Source organism: Aphis gossypii, chromosome 1, assembly GCF_020184175.1.
Source record: "Aphis gossypii isolate Hap1 chromosome 1, ASM2018417v2, whole genome shotgun sequence".
In the NCBI taxonomy this organism is placed as follows: Eukaryota; Metazoa; Arthropoda; class Insecta; order Hemiptera; family Aphididae; genus Aphis; species Aphis gossypii.
Genome location: NC_065530.1, coordinates 35,770,842 through 35,793,702, shown reverse-complemented (window position 1 = coordinate 35,793,702; position 22,861 = coordinate 35,770,842). Strand labels below are relative to the sequence as shown.

The following is a 22,861-nucleotide window of genomic DNA, read 5'->3' as shown; positions in this document are numbered from 1 at the left end:
AGAAATAAATAACACGATTATAAAATTATTTGATTAAGTACGCACTTTAGAACAAACAAACAAAACGATGATAATTAATAATTAAATAAACATAATATCACGAATATTTTACTAAAGTTATTGGGTAGTAACCTATTTAGTCCGTATACATCTCTAAAACTAATCGTTTTATAATATTAAATTCTCGTCGAACACCATGAGTATAATATATTTATTACTTTATGTCATATGATACACAATTATCGTTATTATAGTATTATCACACCAGCTACCGTGTGAATTAATGGTAACCAATGCGCGTAATCCCCATTGCTGCGAATTTACCGTTTCGTCAGGTGTAATAATTTTAAATGTAATGGTGATATTATAGTATGCGTTGTAGTATAATAATATCATATGTTACCCATACGTAACTCTCTATTATACTCTAGCCCCAAGACGTCATAAAAATGCCAAAAAATTAGTTAAATAACCAATTATTAATTGGTTATACTATTATAAATGACTGTTCTTGTTGAACCACTGTAGTCGGTGAATATTTTGATATACGCCAGTTCGTTTATACAAAATGTATTATAACTATTGAATATAGGTACATCATTTGTTCAACAGTCGCCTAACTAAACTTTACCTACCGAGAGTTGGCTAACTATAACAATCGGTTGCACATGACAGCAATATGAGAGGGCGGGTTGTTGAACGTAGTCAGGTATTGAATAAAAGCAAAATGTTTTACAGAAAATAAAATGTGTAGCGCACTGTATAATTAATATTAATGATTTTAATAGTTAAAAATTAGAATATCGCACGTTCACTGTTAGTGATTGATTGGTGACAAAGAAAGCGACGTGTTTTAATTTTTTTTATTTTCGATTGAAAATTCGTCTTCCCTAATGATTTATGTTTATTGCATTTGAAATCTCTATAAAGTACTTAACAATGTTAAAATATATTTTTTGAATTGTGAAACTTCATCTTTACATTATGTTTATCATTTTAAATTATCTAGTTAATGATATACTATAAGAGAATGGCTGGTGAATCACCCTATTTATAATGTATAATTGATGAGCTGAACGTTAAGTTTTACAATTTTATTACCGCTAGTAGTTACGACACAAATATAAAAGCACAATATGTATGTGTTAAACATTAAAAAAAAAACTTTTAAAATACCAAATTGAAGTCAGCTTGTATGATAAATAATAAAATAATAATTCATAAATAGTTTGACAATGATAAATTTTTAAAATAAAATCTAAAAAAAATTATTATTCCAACAGTCTGTCACAACTAAACAAAACCAACGGTGCATATTATTTTACGACAGCCACTGTCGTTACAGAACAGAATTCTTTCGGAAGTTATAAATATTTCAGAAAATATTACCACTTATTATTTTTTTTTTTTTTTTATTATTATTATTATTATTAGCTTCTTACGAAATACGAGCTTTACAAATTTCATATCCAGTGAAAACTTATTTTAATGTTTAAACTATATTATTATATTTTATTTATATTCTAACGACGTCTTTGATCAGTTCAAGAATTCTTGGTAACAATATTGGACGAAGAAAACTCATCATAAATTATAATAATAATACCTTACGAATCATATCAAAATTCAAAGAACGTGGTTAAAACAAGGTAATCTAAAATAACTGAAAATGATAAAATATTATAGTATCAGCTAAATTACAAATTGCTTAAGTTATGTGATAATGATCTAGACAACGACCTAGGTTCAATATTATTTTGTAAAAAAATAAAATTATACGTTATATTTAACTTTATAGTATAATATTATCCTTCCTGGAATGATAGACGTATTCAATAAAAACTCAATTACGTTCATACTTAAATCACACAATAAATTGAATGCCTAAGCCTAGAATCTAGATCAGTGTTTCCCAAAGGGTGTGCCGTGAAATTTGAAAGGTGTGCCGCGACAACTTGAACTTTTTTTATATTATTATCTAACAACGATATTATTCGATAAGTAGATAATATTTATCCAAAGTGTGCCGTGACTTATAAAAACTATTAATAATGGGCCGCGATGGGGAAAAGTTTGGGAACCACTGATCTAGATGTATTATACAATGATAACATAGATGCATACATTTTTTAAGATACTGTTATGATATTATAATTATTATAAATTTTCAAATACAATAATAATAATAATATTATAGTCTTAATATCCAATTAGACGTTTGTACCTTTTTGGGTTAGCCTTTTGTGGGGCATGTGTTAACATGTGATAACGTGCCACGTCTGGATGGTACCTGGTGATGTTTAGGTCGTGTGCCTTGACCCGAGACGCCATGTCATCATCTTCGCCGCCCCATCCCCAAAACATATTACTGAAACCGTTGACAAGCTGGAAATGTTTTCGGCTCATGCCAATCACTCCGCCGAATAAGTCCTCGTATGGCAGCCTGAACACATGTTGTCAAATACATTATTGTTCTAATTTCATTTATTTGTTATTTTTATAATAATAATATAGGTAACGTAATATGTCACTATTTACGTCATAAAACGTTTATATTATGAAAATTTTAATTTTGCAGGTACTATTATAAAGTGATAAATAAAACTTCATTTTTGAATTTAATATAAAAGTAATAATTTCGATAAGTGTTGATGTTTTGAACAATTATTGTCAATATATCATATGTGTACTGATAAATTATATGTTTAATAATAAATTATATACAACACTTATTAATAATAATAATTGATTTTAGATTTAGAGCGGAGAAACTACAATATTATATATATTATATATTAATTTTACAATGATTTGCGTTTTTTATTTTGTATACCTGTTTCACATTTTGGGACAATAAAGATGCTTAGATTTTTATCTTTAGGGACGGTTCTAACCTTCCTGGTAGTAAATTGGATGTAGTTGGTACCTCCGGGTAAAAAGTTCTCAGTAGTTTTCTTCATAATCAGGGTAAAAAAATAAGGAAAACAGAAATATATAGGTACGCTAAAAAAGTTTTTTGACAAAATGTATTTCTTTATTTAGTTATAATTTAATAAACAAATAACCGTAGAAAATTGAAATTTTCCCATGCTATAATCTTCAAAATATTTTGATATTTGACTGTTTTTAAGCTATATATATAGACTTATATATTTTTCATAAATATCAATATAAAAATGTTTTCCGGCTAAAATTATTAAAAATTTAATACAAGGATTCTGCAGAAGTTTTTAAATAAGTAAATAAGTTTCTCCAAAATTTTAAAGATAAGTTATATTATTTTTTTTTAAACATTTAAAGTTCAAAATTTTACCAAGTTAGGTATTTTAACAAAGAAGAATACAAAAGAATTATTCTTTTAGAACTTGAAACATTTACACACATATATAATCATATTTTACGTACACAACAAATTTTGATTAGTCTTATGCTATTGCTTATTTTTATACCTACTAAAAACCTATTCACACTGTTGTATGGTAAGTTGATATTGATTCAATAGTTAATAAAAATAAAATATAACATAACTATATACAGAAACTATTAATATGATAAGTTATTAGTAGTATAAAAAATAAAATATATTCATCAAAAATGAATTTAATCTATATCATTTCTAATTCTAATAAAAAAAATAAATTACATTAGTAGTAATTTAATTATATCATAAAATAAATTTATTTGTGTTATAGTATACTGACTTCGCTTAAAGTCCTTGTTATATTCACTGATTTATCAATTAATTAAATTTTATTAGATGCATTACAGTTACTACTTAATGATGACTGTAGGTACAATATTAACATCTATCATATAGTAGACCCTTTAATTACTTTATTACAATATATTTACTTTTAACAAATATATCCGAGCATATATTATATCTATATGTATCATCATTATGTGAATTTTTACTTTTAATATTATGTTATCTATCAAATTAAATTCGAATACAATATGATACAAGGAAAATAATATTGATGATTGTTTAATATTAGAAACTGAATTTTTAATTTTTAATGGCTAAAGTATTGCTTATAAATAAGTTTATTAATTTGTATTTTACAATTAATTTGAAAGTATTAAGTAAAATAATAATATTTATAGTTATTAAAATAATGGATTATTATTAAAAGAAGAATTAATTAATTTAATTGAATTTTGTATTTTTCTTATGAATGGCTTAATGATCATAACCAATTTTATATTTATTAAAAACTATAAAAATAAATATAACTTAATGAAGTTTTCAACAATATTCGATAGGAAAGTTTTGAATTCGTTATGAAAATATTATTTTTTTTTTTATTAAAAAAATAATTTATATATTTTTTTAAAGAAATCAAAATTAAGAAATTTTGAAATCTATTATTACCATGGAAATAATTAAAAATGCAAATCCTTTTATTATACCTAATTTAAATATTTTATTGTTTACAATACGTCAATACAAATAAAATATATCTTAAAAGTTGTGACGTAAAGAGTTACTGTGTTATTCTCTTTTTAGTACATATTACTTTTAATTTAATTAATTTAAATATAATGATTAAATGCATCATCACGTAAAAACAAAAACCTCAGATACTTATCAAAACGTCTTATGTTTTTTATAGTTCACTTGTATATAGTATACTTGTGTAGCGATTTTATATAATAGTTAATCAAAGATATACATACTATACTATTTAGTTCACATAAAAGTGAAACTGTAGTATCATTTTAATTAATATAACGTAGGTTTTTAAAATATTTAATTTATTAGTAACAAACGATTTTGAACAAATTATAAGTAATTAAAATTATTATATGTTATAAGACTTAATTTATTATATAAATAATCATTAGACTACATTATAGAAATATATATTTTTAAAATGTGTTTATAATATATTTAGGTATTAATAATAAATTAGAACAATTCTCATTTATTACAGTGGCATTTTAGCAGTGATTGTTTGAAATGAGTTAAATATGTGTGAAATTTTCATGCCAAGTTAATGCGTGGTAGAAATGATCATAATTTGTATGACTATTATATAAAGATAGTTCATCTAATACAAGACACTCATTATTTTAGAAAATACTTATGTTTTTAATAATATTTCTTTTAAATAATTTTAAGTTATTATAAAACAACTCCATTCTGCTCATCAAAAACTTTAAATATCTACTTACTCGTATAAGTTCTAACTCAAACATTAGTTGTTAAAAATTCGATTTTTACAAATCAAAATATTCTAAAAAATAGACTGCTTAGGAATAATGAATTATAGATGAAAAGTATCATTTAAATGAGTAAAATAATTAAAAATTGTAATGTTTTAAAATATTTTTTTGGATACAAAAGAAATAATAAGCTCCTCTCGCACGTGTCACCAATCGACAATCTTTTAGTCGAAGGTTAATATTTTTTACTTAAAACTATGTCATTTTTATCAGTTATAAGTATCGAAATACAAGAAAACAAAAAATCTGAAAATATATTTAAATCCGTTGTAAAGTTTATTTAATACTAATTATCCCTCTTGATTTCGAATCACTGTTTCTATTAAAAGTTAAATAAAAATAGTAAAATTGTGAAAAATGGATAAATTTATTATTGTTTTATGAAATATATATATATATATAGTTTTTGAATTTTGATCGTAGTGAGGAATTTATTAAATTTACACTGATGCTGTTTATTTTTTCAGGTACCCAACATAAATAATATTTTATCAATTAAATAAAAATTAAATAACTTAAAATTAATGCTACAATAATACTTGCTTTTTAAGTTAGATACAAAAATATTCACATTTATAGTACACTCAACTTAATACAATTTTAAATTAATATTAATTATTGGTTATTACAGGTACCTATATTGAAATTAATTTAAAATATTGTGATTTCATTATACTATTGTACTAGTCCAGCGTTTCTCAACCGTGGAGTGGCGATCACCTATAGGTATAAAATATGGTCAATCACTTCACGACCCCACAATATTTCTAGACATTAGAACCAAAATTGAGCAAATTCTACTCAGACTGATAAAAACATTATTACCTTTGAAATTTACCTATGAATGAATCACCTACGGGAATATTTCACACTGTAAATGACTGTTAATCAATAACAGAACATTCTCCATATAAATATAATTAAGTAGGTATATAATTGGTTTAGTACTAATTTTAAGTTGTTGTAAACAAAGTTTTAAGGCTTTTTAAAAGTTTTTTTTTATAATTTAATTCGTAAACAAGAAAAACAATGTAGGTACTTTTCAATGAACCTATAAAGGTAGGTGTTATAATATGCCACTCTCCTCCACTCATCTAAGCTTTAAGTACTTATCATAATTAATTAACTATGCTTGTCTAAAATTCGATTTTTATTTTTTATACATCGAAGTACTAGAATGTTTTGCATTGGAACATTTGGAACACGAAAATAAAAATATAATATGTTGTCACAAGATAACTAAGAAAATGTGCCTCATTATAAAATCAATACATTCAACTTTCTGTTTAGAATTTAAAAACATTTTCGAAAAACTAAATAGTTTTTGAAATAATAAATGTTCTTCAATAAAAGAACCACTATTAAAGCAGAGTTTTTCGTGTCTTTTCATGACTCGGGTCTATAATTATTACTCGTTTATTCGTATAAAAGGATTCGAGGTTATTCTAATTAACTATCTAAAGAGGGTAGTAGTATATTCGTTTATGAGTTATTTTGAAAACTCTACGTTTTGGCAATTTATCCATCGCGTTTATCATATATTTATGCAGAACCTTTTCCTAACGACTACCATTTATTTCAAAAGAACCCTACAAATTATAATAAACTTTATATACTTTATATGAAAAATATAATATGAAGTTGTATTCCGATTATATAATTTATTTAAGAAAAGACGGTAATGAAATTTACTGTTTAGTATATACGACATACGTATTATAAGTTATAAGTGTTATAACATGTGATTATTACAACGGTGAATATTTATTATCTTGATATTATTTTAGAAAAAATTATTAATTTTACACTATGTCGTTTAAGACTAAATATTTTCGACTAAAACTTTTTACTTATATCTCCATTATTTATTTCAGAATATAAATATAATGAAAACAAATGTTAAATATAAGTTTTAAAATAAAAAATCAGAATTATGGTTTTTAAAAAAATTATTAAAAACTAAAACTAAAAACCAAATTCTATTTTAATCATTATATTTTCCAAGAATATATTTTTCAAGATAATAAATATTCATTGTTATTTGAACTATTCAGTGTTTATAAAAATAAAATAACTAAATAATCGTATGATTACGAGGTATAATTATGTACCTGTAATTGAACTTGTCAATAGCTACTGACATATGTCTTGGTTGATCGGGACAACTATATATATTTCTGTCATTCTCCGGTATAAGGTCTACGTCATGGAAAAAGAAACAGTCAAAATCATGTAACTTCAACGCTTCGGTAAACCCAACGTTCATTAACATCGCCCGGTTAAATAGTCCATCGTCTATTTTATGAAGAAAAAATATATTAAATTATATCAATATGAATTAATAGCTAAATTCAAAGTATTCTTTTATAGACTTAAATATTTTGATAATACACATTTTTTTTAAGTATTTATCAATCTTAATAAAATTAATTACTTACCGAATTGTTCTACGATGAATATAGTGTAATCCAACTGTTGTTTTGTTAAAAATGGATGCATATTTAAAAGGAATGAACAAAGGTTGGCTAGTCGATTTCTATAAGGCACTATAATTGCAATCGTATATTTCGCTTGACAATCTAAAGGCATTTGGCGTCCGTCTTCGAAAAATCTAAGCCAGGATAACTCTTGCGCGACTTCTTCCAATGTTTCCTGAGAAGGTACAAGTAAACGCACTGTTCCATCTATAAAAATTAAAATTGAATAGTCAATAGTTCATTATCAATAGTTTATTATGTAATTTGGTAAATTATTATGCAATATTAATAAAAAAAATCTTTTTTTTTCGGTTCAGATATTATTATAATATTGAAGTATATTTACAAAAAATATTTTGAATTTAATTTTAGTTAAAAATTTCAGTCGTGTAGCCATATAGTATTGTATATATTATGGTATAGATTGTTATTAGTTTATTCTATATAACATTATTATATCAAATGATTTTTAAAATAAAGATAGGCTATATGATGTTATATTGTTATATTCTTTCAATAATAATAAAAGATTCAAAAAAAATATAAATATAAGTATAATACAACTAAATTACTAAACTATTGTATACATATATATTCTATAGTTTTTGTATAATATTATTTGGTATCAATAGAACTTTGATTGAAACAACGGACCGATCGGTTGTCAATGGTTTTATAAAGAGAAATTCATTGGTCCTAATTCACTTTACGATAGTTAATTTACTTTCATTCCACATCGTTTTTATAAATTCTGATTAGTTAAATATTCATATATTTCAGATAAACTTCACCAATATTTTTTGTAATTTAATTTATTTATTTTTGTATAATATATTCTTACATATTTCTTATTTTTGTATAATTTTAAATAAAGCAATTATTGCATTTAAAGTATTGTCTTTATTCTGTCTATCGACTATCATATTTATGTAATATGGATTAATTGCAAAACCAGTAGAAGTTATTTTATTTTAAGTAGTAATCTATAATTTAGATTATATATTATATTACATGGGTTAAATAGAATTACCATTTGAATAATAAAAGAGTTTTGATTTTCAACTTTTGGAGTGGTTTCCATAAAAAAGAAACTGGTTGAAACATTTAGAGGGTGGATTAAAAGTAAAATATTCATATTGTCTTATGTACTATGGTAAGGTGGTATTGACACAAAAGGTAGGTAATAATAATGTAATACGATATAAATTACTATAATAAAAATATCAAGAAAAGTACCATGTAAATGTATTTGGTAATATAGGCTAACAGAAGTGCAAAACATCTCTATTCATAATAATTTCCATAGAAGTACAATAAAGTATAATTTAATTTAAATTTAACAACTATCTATTACTGTTCACCCACTTGAAACCTACTACCTTGAAGATACTGAAGAATGGTATTCACTTGCACGTATTTTAATACCAAAACTGTATTGTTATCAAATGTTCAATATAGAAATTATTAATTAAAAAAAAAAAAAAAATTAAAATTTTGTAGTGATTTCAGCTATTAATGTATGATTAAATTTAAAACAAGATAATTTATATGAATTACTGTATAAAAAAAATAAAATAGATAGTACATTCCTTAGAAAAATGGGTATTAAATTAAAAAAAAAACCGTACTATATATAATTGTACCTACTGAGTGATTTTTTTAATACTAAACATATATGATGAACAATATCTTTAAAATATTTCTTTAACTTTATAAAAATCTATAAAAAAAAACAATATTTTTGGAAAACTGTATAATAATATCTGTTTTAATATTTTGAATTGTTAAAAATGTACAAGTTGTTTACTTGTTTAATTTCTAACATTCATTTTTTTATTTCATATTCCAAAGTGTAATATTTTTCTAAGAATTTTAAAACCTTAAAATTGTATTTTAAATAAGTAAATATAGCGTTTAAAATATTATTAAAAATGAGGAATATGAACCAATATTTAAATAGGTTCTTCAGTGCGACTCTAATACATTCATTCAAACTTTAAATACTAGTAAGTTATAATTAATTAAGTAACTAATTATTCAAAGTTTGATTTTTATAAATCAGCATATTCAAAAAAAATTATTAAAATATTGTTATACAACAGCAGTAATATTATTAGTAAACATTTATATCTTAAGAACGAACAACTAAAATATTAATAAAAAAAGTAAAAATGTTAAGTTACTATTATAATTTAAATACTATTATTATTTTTTTTTTTTTTAAATAAAAACAAATCTTATCAATTTGATATGAATAAAACAATTATAGAATTACAATTAATCACTAAATAAATGTCAAACAACAATTAACACTTTAAAGTTTCGAAGTACAATTGTTTATTTTTAATGCTATGAGTTTCATTTAATTAATTTCACCAATTATCTCTGACTTTAAAAATATAATCAGTAAATAATCATTGATTATTATTTCTGTGAATTTTTTTATGATTAAATTACATTTAATAGTGCAATGTTTTTTTCAAAAATTTAAATAACAAAAATACAATTTATATTTTACACAATATACGAATATATATTATGTAAATATTTATAACCCTTCGATAAGTACTTAATCAATAATATGTAAACCAAAGTTTGGAAAACTCATGAAAAAAAGTTCTATATAGAATCATACTACTAATTTGACTACACCATAAGATAAAAATCTCAGTTCAAGTTTTGTTCCAAACACAATATGATTCACTTAACTATAGAATCACAGATAAATAGTATATAGCTTCCTAAGAAAATAAACAATTCCGCCATGGAATATTTTTTAATATATCCCAACTATTTGGTTGCATGTGTAATATGATGTATTTCTTTTCAAACTTAAGCAATTTTTCCTCACACCATTATTTTTAATTATTAATTCCTGTCTCAAAAATCTAAAACAAAAAAATATATATAAACTACTTAAAAATTCAAAAACATTATAAGGAATATGAATCAATCTTTAGTTATATCCAATACATTATAAATTTTAATTATTCATCCAATATAATAATTTACGTATAGCATAGGTAGTAGGTACACATTCTTACCTATAACTATTTTTTTTTATTACTTAATAAGAGGTTCTTAAAATAGCAATTATAGAAAGTATAAAAACTTTAGGCTTACAAGATTTTTTATAATTTTAATAATAATTTCTAAGTATGATTTACGTTTAAATATTGTACAATTTATCAATTACAAAATTATATTTTATACTATTTTATAATTTAAGCGGTATTAGAATTTAAGAATAACGTATGGATGCTCTAAAATGAACTGTATTTTTATTAAACATAATATTACATTTTTTTACATAATTTAATTTGTTTTTGATCTTGAGTAATTTTTGTGAGGTTACATTATATTATACTTTTAAGAATTATTATTCTTCGTTTACTCCAAATTTCGTACTATGAATATTTTTAATTTTGTTCAGCTTGTACGGCAATAATAATATTTTGTATACCTACTATGAATCACATATTATTATATATTCGTACAAACAACTGATAAGATAAGTTTACATAATATGCTTAACATCAGAAAAATAAAATATTATAATTTTTTTTTTTAGGAATACCCATTACATTTTAACGTAGGTACCTAATGATAATATTAATAATATTATATATAAATTTTAATAAACTTTTACTCAAATAGAATGTAATATAAATTCAATGTAAATCATAAAAATTGATTAAAATATTGTCAGGTATTGTAAAAAGTAATACGAATTTGTACGCATTTCTTATATTGAATATATATTTGTTATACTTTTGTTAAAATAATCTGATTACAATTCTCCTATAGCAACAATAATTATATAATAAGTAATATTAAATAAATTGAATTTAAAACGTCCAATATATTTTACCTATACATTATTTTTGTATAAATTATATTTATTTAAACTTATAAAAATATTAATTATCAAATCATACAAAATTGTATAATGAAAAATAAATTGCTATGTTAAATATTATAGATAATCTTCTATTCATCATGATTTATAAATATAAAGTACAAAATTAATACAAACCTTTTAACATAAAAATAATTGTTAAGTCTTTTTTACTTAGTTTTAAAATAATATATTAAAATGTAAATGACTCAATTTCTAGAAAATTCAACAAATTTTAACTGTAGAAGTGTTAATTAAATGTAGTTATTTATAATAATAATATATTATAGATATAATATACTTTTAAACATTATTAATTAAAGTAATAAACATACCTAGTTATTTACTGAATAACTGTATTCTAATGTTTGAATTAAATATACATATTCAAATATTATGCTTTAATCAGATTTAAGTATGAGTAAAATGTTATTTATTATAATATTTTTCAAAAATAGTATATTATGAACTATGGTTTCTAAAACCATAAATAATGCTATATGTCACATTTATTGAATGATACCTAATGTGCTATCATGTATATTTTGAATAATTTCCTACTGTTTATGTCAAAACAACTGGGACATGATTAAACGATTGCGTGCCTTTGTGTGTCGCGTATATAACAATAAACGTTTAGTATGTATCATTGCTGCAATCAGTCAACCGATGAAATTATTCTCGAAAATAGAGTAACCGTTGATAATTATATTATTTTTATACTATCTTATTGGCTGGCTTATGAGAATTATTAAGTTATTAACCAAAATCAATTATAAAACTATATTCGAAATGCATTAATATAAATTTATTAAAATCAGAAAAAATTAGTAATATTGGGTAGACTTATAAATGTTGTGTTTCTTAGGTAAAAATAGATAAAATACATAGACTGACTGGATGTTGAAAAATATATTCTATCTAGAAAACGGATAACATTAAATCTATTTATTTATTTAATTTTAAACCCTTAATTAAAAATCACTATTACATGCATGATAGAAAAAAAACGATGTATAATATATTTGTAGTAAATAAATTACTAGAAGTCAATATTTAACGATAACACTTTAAATTAAATTATTAAAATTATTTGAGACAAATTAAAAGTTATAATAATGAATAAATTATGGTGAAACGGTTTCAATTATCTTTAAAAGTATAAATTAAACTTTTAGAATTCAAAGAAATATGACGATGATTGAAGTTTTTAAGTTAATGTTAAAAATTAGATTTTTCAAACAATAAAAATTGAATTCGACAATTTTATATTAAAATATTTTAAAATTAGAACCTTTAAACTATTAAAAAAGAAAAAAATTACTTTCAATGCATAATCTTTTTTTTTTTAATTTCAGTAATAACAACATTAAAGGGATTATAAATATAATTCTCAAACTTTTTAACAAAGCAAAATTATTTTATTGACATTCATGGAAAAAAAAGAAAATTTAAAAATTTTTGTAAATAGGCTGAAAAAGTAGAAGTAATTTTAAAACTATACCACAGTATAAAAAAATACCAATATAAACATTAGCTGAAAATTAAAATATTTAAAAATATTTTTTATATTTTTAACCATAACAAAATCTAAGAAAATCGATTTTGTTTGAAATTGTTTTTGCATAAAAGTTATAGTTTTTAACAATTATTAAGGAAGTGCTGTGAATTTTTTAGTTTTAATCTTTAAGATTACTAACTAGATTCACTTTTTTACCAGAAAAGTTGTTTAAGATGAAAATCTACTAATCTAAGGTGCAAATAAAAAAATAAATAAACATATTATTGTATAATCAATAAATTTATCACTCCGCTCCATTCGGCGCCCATTAGAGGGGGTAAGATAGGGCACTTGCCTCATTCTAGGCAAAAAATACTATGAACTTGTAGTTCAATAAATATAATATATATACATTTATATGTGAAAATAACATTTAATCTTTATCATCTTAAATTTAAGAATTTTTGTTATATTTTGATCCCCTCTCCTAAAATTTTGCCCATGCTCCGCTCATAATATTGTTAACTTACTTAAAGCAAGTGGAGTTTGTGGACACGGCGTGAGAAGATTTTTATCTTTTGTCTCTTCAGTTTGAACATTATTATAAAACTGTAACATAATTCAAAAGGAAAAAAGTGAATAGTAGGTGTATTGTTTGATGAAGTACCTAACTCAGTATTTATGTTTAAAAGAAATAAATGCATGCAGATAAAAAGATAAAATATATTCTAAATACAAAATTACTTGTAGAAAAAAAAAATTTTATGCTGAATCATTGTAGTTTTTTTCATTTCTAATTTCGCATTTAATATCAAAAATATTTAAGCATGGAATGAAATATTTTAATATTTTTATTCAAAATTTATTGAGTTTTCTATTTACTATTTACGCCACCTATTTATTATATGATTAATATAAAATATATAATTAAAATAAATTATGTATAATTAAACATACAAAAAAATAAATAAATGAGCTTTATAATAGAAACTAAGTATATTATATAATATTATATGGGTAGAATAAAAATGTATACATTGTATGATGTATATGTTAAAAAGTAATAATATCTCGTTTAAATGTACAAATAAATATACGCAGCATAAAAATTTGCATGAAATATATTTTCTTAAAAATATTTATGCTTTATTAATTACATAATATTAATATCACTCACTTGATTTTTTTTTTTATATATAAATAAATAAGAATTTTTAATCTAATTTAATTTGTTTTAAATAGTAATAAAGAAAAACTGTAACTTTTTAATTTATAATTTGTCGTAAATCATTTGACAATGAAAACTTTAGTTTTTAAAAAAATTTAAAAAAAAAAAAACATAAAAATAAAATCAGATAAGATAGTATATTTCTTATCGAATTGAAACCTTTTTATATTGAATGTAAATTTGGTCATCACATTTGAAAAACAATTTAAAAACAATCAAAACATTGTAATCCTTGTGTAAACACAATGATGTAATGCCAAGTGAGAAATTTTAATATTTACGGATAGGAACTAGACGTGTGTTATATATTTTAATTAGATAATTAAAAGTTATTTTATCAAAGAATATACAGTATACACATTGTAACGCGGGCATAGAATAAACAAATCCACGATAAGTTTTCACGATAAAATGAACACGCAAGGTGTGTTTTTTTTTAATAAAAAAAAAAAAAAAAAGTAAAAGTAAATATTAAAGTGACGTTTACAAATTACAATGAAATATATCTGTATCATTATATGGACTTTTTTTTTACTTACCATAGTCTGAATACCGGAAAGATTGAGGCGAGTTATTGGCACAGGGTTGGTCGACGGAAAGTATTCTTGTGTTGTCGTTGCAATAAAATTGTCAAGACGACGTGTTTCGTTGTAATAGCTGACATATAAAAACTGTACCAGTAAGCAGGTTATACCCAGTCCAAATAAAATTTTTCCACGCGAGGGTGGTAATATGGACATTATAGTTCAGTGAACATGAATATTATTTAATTTGGTGGCTTTTTATAGCTGGAAAATAAAAATAAATTTGATGATTAAACGATTATTTCATATTATAATATTGCAAAATAATTCAGTATGAATAATTATATATATATGTAAGTACATTATTGATACCAGCAAGTGCTAGTATACAGTAAAATTATCGATTCATACGCACTATCAAATAATGTCGATTATTGATAAAAACAATTCTAAATTATATATTTTACGATTTCAAAACTAAAAATCTTTGTTTAATTTTAGTTTTAGTTTTTTAGGTAGAAAACAAATTATTGAGGTGAAAATAATTTTCAGTTTCATACTTATAGAAAATGCATAAAGTAGAGATCGTCATTAAAAATCTTTAAAGGTTCTTTCATATGGACAAAAAATACATTTATTTAATTAGCTTTACTTATAATATTTATAAGTATTATTATTATTATGTAACTATAATTATGAATAATTATTGTTCAAGTTTGTTACACCAAAAATAGTGGTCTACCTACTCCATCTATATTTTATAGCAAAACATGTTATGATTTATTGATTATTATAACAGGTAGTGATTTAATATATTTTTTTTTAATTACATAAAAAGATAAGGGTAGTACAAGATTTAAAAATTATGCAAGTGACACAAGAACTAAACTGCAAAATAAGGTTTAATTAAGTAATGCAACATAAACACTTGACATAAATTATGATTAAATGTAAGAGTGTTGAGCAGATGACTTCAAATGGTACGAAAAATACATGAAATAATCCAAAATCCAGGCGGAATTGTTTATTCTGCATAATATTTACTGAATTTTAATATAGAGATATTGTTATTTAGCATAATTTTGAACACGCAATAAATATACACCTTTTAAAAATAAATATTAAATGTACATATTTATTTTTTACTATCAATATTTCAACAGTAAAAAAGATTATAAAAATCATCATTATTTTATTTCTCTCAAAAGTTTATCCATATATACTATACAATCAATAATTATATCAAAAATATTCAAAAATCACCTAATATTTTGTTTTGTTAATTTTTTAATTAATTAAAAGCTTCATTTTGATTTTAAACTTATCTACACAATTATATTGATCATAAAAAAATGTTTCAATAAGTAACGCAAGCACTCAAATCTTCCTTCCGTCTGAGAAGATATATACGTTTATTAATTATAGGTAGGTATGTACTCTATTAAATTTTGAACAACTATAATATTTAATGTTAAAAAAATATATTCCATAAATTTGAACATTGTATAAACAATACATAATATTGGATGTCAAATGTCAATAATGGAAGTATCATAATTTATAATGATTAATAATGTTTCTCCATATTTTTCAAAATATGTAAAATTATTAACCCCTTTGTTAACCTACTCGTATGTAGTATAACAAAAGCTTTTGAAGGAGCTTATTGATTCACGCGTAAGTTATCTATGCATAAATGTGTGCATAATAAACAGATGGAATAATAATACCATATAAGGGTTTAATATCCCATGTGGCCATGTAGCACTTGTACATTATTTAGTATCAGTTTTGATATTATGATAAATTTCCAATTCAATAAGGAAACTTTTAGACATTTCTGGTAACTATACTCAGTTGATTTATTAAAGGTAATGAAAACTTGATAATTCTAAAGCAATCTTTACTTCAAAAACTCAAATTAAAAAAATTAATAAAAGTTGATTCGATTTTAATTTATTTATTTCCGAATAATAATATTGTTCTATAAATAAATTGAATGCATTTAGGATTAATTGCCAAACTCTTTATCTAATTTGAATTAATCGTACATTTTGAGTGATAGTCCTCAGCAGTGATCATCATATCTCCCAAAGAAAAAAATGTTTATAATTCGACAAATTAAAAAAAAAAAACGTATAAAATTTTACTGGATAAAAAAAATTATTTTTATTTTTAAAAACATATATACATATTTTTCCAAGAATGGCAAGTTAACTAATTATTTTTAATAATGAAGTAAAGTTAAAATAGAAAAATGTAAGTTAAATTTAAAGTTGAAAGTTACTTTTTTTACTTATTTAACTTGTTAAAAATTAAAAGTTAGTTTGAAATGACTTCACTTAGTTAAAAATAAGTTATTTTTCTTTTTTTTATATAAAATCAACTATCATACATTTTTATTAAAACTTAACAAATAACATAATCTAATGGAAATTTTACAATTTTTAAAAAATGTATGTAGTTGTATTAATTGCATAAATTAACTCGTTAAGTAAGAAGTTACTTATGAAAATAAAAGTTTCTCATTAAGTAACTTAACTTTAATTTTTTAAATCGTTAATGCCTTGAATATATCATATCAAAATATACACTAATTTAATTGATTAATGAATACATAATATCGAATATAGTTTTAATTCATAAACCTATGAATTCTATATAATTGCATATACTATTATTCAAAATGAATAATATATATTTTTTTTTAGATTTTTAAAAATAATTCTATTAGTATATTATTAATACTATGCTGAAAGTCTTATTTACAAATAAGATGCTATATATTTGAAACTAAAATCTTTTTAGATAACGTTTGAACTCAATTTTCAATCGATGGTAAGATTCGGTGTATGTAACCTTAAGAAAAATCCTTCTAACCAATCACATGCATAATAAAGTAACTAAACCAAAAACCTATGCATTAATATTGCAACGTAAATTTAATATTCCTTGGTCCACTCAGAGTATAATACATTGATTTTCACAGAGGTCAGCGAGGCTATAAAGAATAGATAATACCTCAAGTACAATTTATACTTATTTTATTTTATAGTTATTCTTCGGAAATATTAAATTTTTAAATTAGTTCTAGATAATATTATGATAAAAATAAACGGTGATTATAAAATGCGTACTTTTGTCAACCTTATCGAACAAAATTAATGTAATTTGATCAACAACATCGACACGATAATCCATCCAAGTAAAATACGTATGTATATATTGTAATATATATATATATATATTATACTATCCCAATATTGAACTACTTAAGCACTAATATTTCAAACTAAACAATTGTTACCATCAAATATTTAAGTAAGAACCTAAATAATGAAATAGAGATGAACATACAATTATAATGATTACTTATAATCTACTCTTTCGGCTTTCTACTAAATAATTTAAGATATATAAATTATGCGATATTAGTACCCCTTGATACACATTTCGTCTAAGTATAAGTAAAAGCATATTAAATTATTTAAAACTGTGAATATTGTGATCAAAGAACTGGCATAATTTAATGATATATGTACACAATAGTAAATATGGTCCAGTGAAAAGCTTAGAACTATAAAAATAATAAATATAATTTATCGTTATTAATTATATTAAATTAAATTAGCACGGAATTAAAATGGTCTTATTTAAAATAAACACCACAAAGTTTAGTATAAAATTACTACTGATCACTGAACATTATTTAAACCCGAATGCATTATTATTTCAGAAAGGACTTTTTTTGTTCGTTTGTTCGCCACCAAAAATTCTTTAATGTTTGGCTTATTTTATATGTCAAAGTATGACATATGTTAAGTATTAATTTATAGTAAAACTTATTCAAAAAAAAAAAAAAATGTTTTGTATTTGTCCTTTACGGAAATAAGTATAAAATATTTACATATTTACTTTGATAATGACATTCGTAAAATATTCAACTCGTAGTCCCTTTTCGATCTAGAGTTAACACTCAATAACGTCGTATAATTTAATAATTCAATAAAAGTGTAGAAAGTTTTTACCCCTACTAAAGATGAAATAGAAATAAAATATTAAGAACTGTCACGGTTTATATCATGAAAATATTTTTCGCATTAAAAAAATGTAACTTAAAAATATATATTATGTGAAATAACATTGGGCTAATGTTGTCTTGTCACTTTTCATTATACGAGTAAAAGGGTTTTTAAAAGACAGAAATACTTTATAACTGTCATTCCTAGAATCATCTCACAAGTTGGGAGGATAGAAAAAATACAACACATTTTGTTTTATGAAAATTAAAAGTATAATATAATAGGTTGGCCATTACAAAAAAAGACAAGGACATAAGATCAATAATTTTCATTCAACGAGCAAAACCAATTGAGAAAATCCATTAACCAAAATACTCTTCCTCTTGTCATCCTACTATTATTTTCTCTCCGTGTCTCACCTTGCGTTTTACTCATTTGTATGTCAGAATTCTCTTGTCCACTTCACCCTGTGTCCTCGCATTACGTTCATCGTTAACGTTACAAATCTACATAACTCTCTCACTTTCTATCTTATGACCATCTCTCTCCGTGTCTATAATGTGTCAGTGGAGTGAGTGGACATAACAAATGCTTGAAAAGGACTTTTCGGTCTTGGGCATTATTTATCAGTTCCTAGCGGCCAACTGCCTGATGTCACTTCAATGTTGCTTATCAAAAACGCGAACACTTGGGAATTTATTATGTGAAACTCATTATACATAAATGCATAATATAATACTATATTTTGAAATTCTTAGATTTTTATCATGTGTTTTGTGAACATTAGCAATTAACATTAATATATTAGTATTTATTGTTTAATTTAAATAATAGATAAACTAAATTATTTCTTTACACAATTTAGTTTTTGTTGAATAAATTCTTTGTATACCTATCAATAATTTTAAATTTATGCATTTACTGAAATACAGTATAAAATTGTAACTATAGTACTAACAATTATTTGTTAAATTGTGCTTTGAAGTTAATGATATGAGTAAAAAAATTAATTAAAAACAATTTTAATGTCAACAAAAATATTATTCATTTTAATGATTTTATTAGTTAAAAAGTTAAATAAAATACTATTAGATAAATTCTAAATTTATATCAAATGGTTAGCCAAATGTATTATAAATTATCACCAATCTTATTTGTTTTTAGAATTCAAGCAAAGCTATTAAAAATAAATTTAACACAAATTAATTGTTGAGATATTACTGATACGCTATTTTATCAATTATTAATTATACATTTTAATTATACTTAATATTATGCACGCACAAAATGCTATCAGTGAACTTAAAATGTACATGATGGAAACAAAAGGGTTTCACAAGAAGTAATACAAATTATGAAAGCATTAAGATCTTAAATATAATTTCATACATATTTAAATTTGTTTACAGCGAACATTCTAATATACTTGAACCATTAATTTACAAATCAAACAAGACATTAAACTCAACTCTCTTGCATTGCATTTTTAAAAATAAAATTGGATTCAATTTTTAAATCAGTTATATTTAAATACATTTATTAAGTTAATTTTGAAGTTGACCCATTTTATTAGGTTCCACTTTTAGTTGTTACATAATTTTACATTATAAAATTATTTTTTAAATTTTATTTTTTATTTTATATAGAATATTTACATTTTGTGCAAATAAATACAATATACAATAATTAAATGTAATATTTGCGGAAAGGAATTAAGAGTTAGGGTGGGAAGTCACCTAGTGGTAGTAGCAAAGTAATTATAAATTTAAATTATTTTTTGAGGAGAATCACCTTTCAATAAAGCAAGTTTTAATTGTATTGATAATTTAGTTTATTTTTTTAATATTTTTATATGTCTAGTTAGGTGATAACCTTAATAATTATTTATTTATTTTATTTTGATTTCAGATTTCAAGTTACTGAAAATATTTCAAGTTTTCAAACACCAAAATTCAAAAACTTAAACTTTTGGACGCTCATAACTACACATAATTGTAATCAGGTTAACATGGATTAATAAGATAATTAATTAATCCAGAAAATATTGTCTGAAAAATCCTATTAATCATGATCAAGAAATGAAATTTGGATTCAGTAACTGGCCATTAGCACTATATATAATATAAATATATATTAAGAATACTTAATGTTATTAACCTATAGATAATATTAAAATACCTTTTACGAAATTAAACAACATAATTAATTTAGAGTAGTATATGATTACAATGTAATAATATGTAACCGATAAATATTTATAATACATTTTTTTTGTATGATATAATAATTATAAAAATGAGAAAATGATATTAATTATACCTATTAATGATAATTTTATAACTATAGTTTATCAAAACGTTATATTTGCTTAAGGAAATGAATAATATTTCGTTCTTATTTTGGATCTGAACAAACTTAATTTGCAAATTTGAACGTGTTTATAATTTTTTAAATTTATTATGTAATCTTAACAATGTTATTTTAGCTCATACAATATTACTAATAAATGATAGTATGATGTAATATAATAATAGTCAATTACTATTAAAATCGTATTAATTGTAAAAATATACAACATTTAAAGATTACATATCGCATGAAATTGGCAAAATAAAATTTTTCAGGTTTCGAGTTAACTCCTGCATGTTTTAATCAGGTTTCTCACAAAATCTTGTAAGCATATATTCTAAGTTTCAGGTGTTAGATTTTTGAAAGATTTAAAAGCGCGTGTCATAGGTTTGGATGGAAAAAAAAGTTATTTTTATTAGGAATCTGGGGAATTAATTTCTAAGACGTCATGTTTTAAAAAAAATAAGTTTAAATAGAATTTATTATAAAAAAAAACAAGGTTATTATAATACTTAACCATTTATAACCATATATGAATTATTTAAACATTCTTGTATAAACGATTTATGAAAAGATTTTTTTTTACCCATGAAATATATATATATATATATTTTTTAAACATGTGCATAATATAATATTAAATGTAAAATTATGATGTAAATTAAATAAAAATAACAATAATTAAAAATAAATTCACGCATAAGTAACTTACAGACACGCACATTGGGGGTGATTAAACCAGGTTAATGTTAAACAATACTCTAATACTTAAAATAATACTTTTGATTCTTACTATATTATATTTTAATGCATGTATATTATTCTAAACAGTTTATAAAATTCAAAAGTGTCAACTAATTTTGTTATTGCTACCTAATAATAGTTTATTTGAAGTCGATATCGATGATTACGGTTCAACATGAAATAATTGGATATATCGGAGGAGAAAATTGTGTTTAATTAAATAAATGAAAACACGATACGTCGGAGGCAGTGATGGTTACTTATTATTTCGCAAGTACATTTTGGCGAATGGAGACAAAATACAAAAAAAGTAAAGGTCGAATTATTTTAGTTTTTTGACAGTCGTTGTACATTTTGTATAATTAATGAATACATAAATATAAATATACAAATAAATATAAATGTACAATAAACATACCTGGTACCTATCACAATAGTTTGCATTGTATAGATTACCTATATATATTTAACAACTAAATATTACAATATTCAGTTTCAATTTTAAAATGTTAATTATATATTTTTTTTTCAATCAGTGAATTGAATAAACACCCTGAAGCCTAAAAAGTTTGATAGTTGTATCAAAATTTGGCAAAAACGTTATCTTCAATCATCGGTTATTCTATAATACTCAATAAAAGTTGTTTAATATTGTAGCAATATCTTAAGTATAAAATAGAAACAATTATTTTTTGTTCTATTCTCTTCCACCTGTGACGAAAATATAATATTCTATAATATATTCTATACCCGTTCACAAAAATATATTAAATACAGATACTCTGACCGGTTGATCAGATATGAAATGGAAACCTCGTCTTTCTTTCTAAATTCTCATCAGGAGAAATCGACTCACCCTTCCCGTTGTGTTTCACTAGTCAATTTTAGG

General features: G+C 22.7%; 1 protein-coding gene across 1 annotated transcript in view; it reads right to left on the bottom strand.

Moving 5' to 3' along the window:
- The window catches only part of LOC114121594 (beta-1,4-N-acetylgalactosaminyltransferase bre-4-like), a 35,423-nt gene that overhangs the window by 4,367 nt on the left and 8,195 nt on the right, over positions 1-22,861 (bottom strand). Inside the window, exons 2-6 of the mRNA XM_027984003.2 lie at positions 14,873-15,121; positions 13,636-13,714; positions 7,668-7,913; positions 7,341-7,524; positions 2,225-2,443 (exon numbers count right to left, since the gene is read on the bottom strand). Of these exons, the coding sequence (XP_027839804.1) occupies positions 2,225-2,443; positions 7,341-7,524; positions 7,668-7,913; positions 13,636-13,714; positions 14,873-15,073 (929 nt within the window). The 5' untranslated portion in view covers positions 15,074-15,121. The remainder of the gene's footprint in view (positions 1-2,224; positions 2,444-7,340; positions 7,525-7,667; positions 7,914-13,635; positions 13,715-14,872; positions 15,122-22,861) is intronic.